At 41.4% G+C, this 4321-nt stretch overlaps 1 protein-coding gene across 1 annotated transcript; it reads left to right on the top strand.

Annotated features, from left to right (window-relative positions):
* The first annotated feature begins 811 nt into the window (after window positions 1-811).
* Window positions 812-1785, top strand: LOC138899017 (uncharacterized). The gene is made up of 2 exons (XM_070185129.1): window positions 812-1375; window positions 1672-1785. Exons 1-2 carry the CDS (start codon window positions 812-814, stop codon window positions 1783-1785), a joined length of 678 nt encoding a protein of 225 aa, XP_070041230.1.
* The last annotated feature ends 2536 nt before the right edge of the window (window positions 1786-4321 follow it).

Below are 4321 nucleotides of genomic sequence, written 5' to 3'. Positions count from 1 at the left end.
GAGTCATGGCAATAGTAAAGGGAATTGGCATAAGAACAACAATCAAGGAAATTGGAGTGCAAATAATAAAGCAAATTGGGGGGGGGGGTAACAATCAGGGCGGATGGAACAATAATCAAGGCAACCGGGGGTCGTATTTTCAAACGCCCCCGATGTATCAACAACCAAACAACCCGCCTCTTTATCCTTCTCATGGTCCAAGTTCTTCAAACACTGAAATGGGGCGTATTGAGAATATGTTCAAGCAAATGATAGAAAAGAATGCCGATTCGGATGCCAAACTTGCCTCACACAACACATCGATCCACAACATAGAAGTGCAAATGGGGCAAATCTCTCAAGCTCTAAATTCTCATCCTAAGGGGGCACTACCAAGTGACACGGTAGTAAACCCAAAGGGTGGAAACAACACGGGGCATGCTATTGCCGTTACTACAATAAGTGGAAGAGGTGGTAATGCACCCACCTCAAGTCAAAGGCAACTTGTGGATGATGAGCAAGTGGTATAAGAAGAAGAGGTCCCGAACAATGTGATGCAATCAAATGATGAAGTTCGGATTGATATTGATGATAGTGTGGAAGAGACTCAAGAGGAGGTGAACCCATCTAGGGATCACATCAATGACATACCGGAGCCGGTAGTGCGAAAGGCTAATGCACCATTGCCTAAGCCTCCACCTCTGTACTCTCAAATACTTGCCAAGCAAAATGGAGAGAATCAATTCAAGAAGTTCATTCAAATCATGAAGAGTCTATCAATCAATGTGCCATTAGTTGAAGCTTTGGAACAAATGCTAGGCTAAGCAAAGCTATGAAGGATCTCATGACAGAGAAATTGCCAATAAATTTTGAAACCATCAAAGTCACTCATCAAGTGAGTGCATTTGTGCATTCAATGGCTCCTAAGTTGGAGGATCCCGATGCTTTCACGATTCCTTATACAATTGGAAGTGCTGAGTTTGAAAAATATCTTTGTGATCTAGGTTCAAGTATCAATTTGATGCCCTATTCATTCTTTAATACCTTGGGAATTGGTCAACCAACACCCACCTTTATGAGATTGCAAATGGACGATCACACTATGAAGAGACCTTTGGGAGTGATTAAAAATGTCTTGGTTCGTGTTTATAAATTCATTCTTCCAGCGGATTTTGTCATTGTAGATTGTCAAGTTGATTATGAGGTGCCAATTATTCTTGGGAGACCTTTCCTTGCTATGGGGAAGGCTCTTTGTGATGTTGAAGCCGAAGAACTTACATTCCGGGTTGGTGATGAAAAGGTGGTCTTCCATGTGTGTAAGCCCATGTGGCAACCAAATAGAAATGAGGTGTGCTCTTTTGTGGACTTGGTGACCAATGTTATTGTTGATGATCAAGTGCTATGATCAATGTTGGTGATATGTTGGAGGTCGTCTTGCTCAAATTTGATGATAACGAGATGGATAAATTCATGGAATGTGCGAACTCTTTGCAAGGAATGGGGTCGTATATCTATGCTCCCCGAAGAATATCCCTGGCTATTGAAAATAGGACAACTCCTCCTACAAAGCCTTCTACTTAAGAGCCTCCTACCTTGGAGTTGAAGCCATTGCCTCCACAACTTCGGTATGAATTTCTTGGTCCATGTTCTACTTTGTCGGTTATTCTTTCCTCTTATTTGGCTAACGTGCAGATAGACTCCACTTTGGCCGTGCTAAAAGGGAATAAGAAGGCTATTGTGTGGACTTTGGCGGATATTCAGGGGATAATCCCAGCATTTTGCATGCATAAGACCAACTTGGAGTAAGGATCCAAACCATGTATTGAACATCAAAGGAGACTCAATGAGGTTATGCAAGAAGTCAATAAAGAGATTATCAAGTGGTTCGATGTCGGGGTTGTCTAACCCATCTCCGATGATTCGTGGACTTCTCCAGTTAAATGTGTCCCAAAGAAGGGGGGGCATGACGGTGGTCACAAATGACAAGAATGAGTTGAATCCTATAAGAACGATGACCGGATGGAGGGCGTGTATGGACTATCGCAAGCTCAACAAAGTCACAAGGAATAATCATTTTAAACTTCATTTCTTAGATAAAATGCTTGTTAGATTGGACGACCGTGCTTTATATTGATTTCTTGATGGGTATTTGGGATACAACCAAATTCTTATTGCTCCAAAGGATTAAAAAACAACATTTACATATCCCTATGGTACTTTCACCGTCAAACGGATGCCATTTGGTTTGTGAAATGCACCGGCAACTTTTCAAAGGTGTATGATGGCTATTTTCACGGACATGGTGGAGGACTACATTGAATTTCTCATGGATGACTACTCGGTGGATGGAGATTCTTTTGATGATTGTCTTGCAAATCTGGATAAATTGTTGGCTAGATGTGAATAATCAAATTTAGTGCTTAATTGGGAGAAATGCCATTTCATAGTCCAGGAAGGCATTATCCTTGGCCACAAAATCTCAAAGAATGGAATTGAAGTTGACAAGGCAAAGATTTATTTGATTCCTAAACTTCCACCTCCAACTTCGGTAAAGGGTGTGCGGAGTTTCTTAGGCTACGCAGGTTTCTACCGGTGCTTCATCAAAGATTTCTCTATGGTGGTGAATCTATTGTGCAAGCTTCTTGAGAAGGATGCTAAGTTCAACTTCAATGATAATTGAATGAGAGCTTTTGAATTGTTGAAGTTCAAGTTGACAACTACTCCCACAATCACCGCTCCAAATTGGAGTGTCCTTTTTGAACTCATATGTGATGCAAGTGACGTAGAAGTTTGGGCTATTTTGGGGCAACACATCAACAAGATTTTTCATCTGGTCTACTATGATAGTAAGACCATTAATAGTGCCCAAGTCAACTACACCGATACGGAGAAAAATCTCCATGCCATTTGTGTTTGTAATTGAAAAGTTCCACCCGTACTTGATGGGTGCAAAGGTTATTGTCCACACAGATCATGCAGTACCTCAGTATTTTATGAGCAAGAAGGACTCCAAAGATCAGTTGATGAGATGGGTGATTTTTTTGCAAGAGTTTGATATTGACATCCAAGATAGAAAAGGGAGTGAAAACCAAGTGGCGGGCCACTTGTCTCGTTTGGAGGAGGAGGGGAGGCGACACGATAGCCTTGAAATCAATGACTCCTTCCCCGATGAGCAACTCTTGGCTATTTCAATGAAAGAGGTTACATGGTTTGTGGATCTAGCAATTTTCCTTGTGTGTGGAATCATCCCGGATGACATCTCTTCAAACAAAAGGAAGAAGCTCAAACATGATTATCAAGATTATTATTGGGATGAACCATACCTCTTCCGGATTTGTACGGATGGGGTGATTAGAAGATGTGTACCGGAAGAAGAGCAAGGTGAAATTCTTGGGACTTTTCATTCTTCTCTATATGGTGGTCATCATGGTGTAGCAAGATCGGCGACTAAAGTGCTAAGTTGCGATTTCTATTGGCCCACGCTTTACAAGGATGCTAGTGAGCTAGTGAAAAGATGTGATGAATGTAAACAGACCAGTGGAATCTCAAAGAAAAATGAAATGCCTCTCACTACCATTTTGGAGATTGATATTTTTATGTGTAGGGTATTGACTTCATGGGTCCTTTTATGAGTTCTTGGGGAAATACCTACATCTCGGTCGCAGTAGATTATGTGTCCAAATGGGTTGAGGCCATTGCCTAACCCAACAATGAGGTGAGAAGTGTGGTGGCATTATTGAAGAAGAATATTTTCACAAGGTTTGGTACTCTGCGGGTAATTATAAGCGATGGGGGTCACATTTTTTCAGCAAGACTTTCGACACTTTACTTAGAAAGTATGGTGCTACTCATAAAGTCACGACTCCCTATCGTCCACAAGCTACCGGACAAGTGGAAGTTTCCAACCAGGAGATAAAGAGTGTTTTGTCCAAAAAGGTGAATGCTAATCGGACGGATTGGGCCAAGAAGCTTGATGATGCACTATGGTCTTATCGGACGGCTTACAAAATACCTATTGGAATGTCACCATACCGGTTGGTATTCGGGAAAGCTTGTCACCTTCCGGTAGAACTTGAGCATAAGGCCATGTAGTCTCTAAAGAATTTGAGTCTTGATTGTGATGTAGCCTCTAACTTGACCGTTGCACATTTGAATGAATTGGATAAGTTCCGGTACAATGCTTATGCAAGTTCGTCCTTCTACAAAGAAAAGATGCAATATCTTCATGACAAATACATTTGGAACAAAGAGTTCAAGGAGGGAGATCTTGTATTGTTGTTTCACTTAAGGTTGAAGATGTTTCCCGGGAAGTTAAAGTCTAAATGGAGTGGTCCTTTTGAAA

Source organism: Nicotiana tomentosiformis, chromosome 9 (assembly GCF_000390325.3).
Source record: "Nicotiana tomentosiformis chromosome 9, ASM39032v3, whole genome shotgun sequence".
NCBI lineage: Eukaryota > Viridiplantae > Streptophyta > Magnoliopsida > Solanales > Solanaceae > Nicotiana > Nicotiana tomentosiformis.
This window is presented reverse-complemented; position numbering and strand designations above follow the sequence as displayed.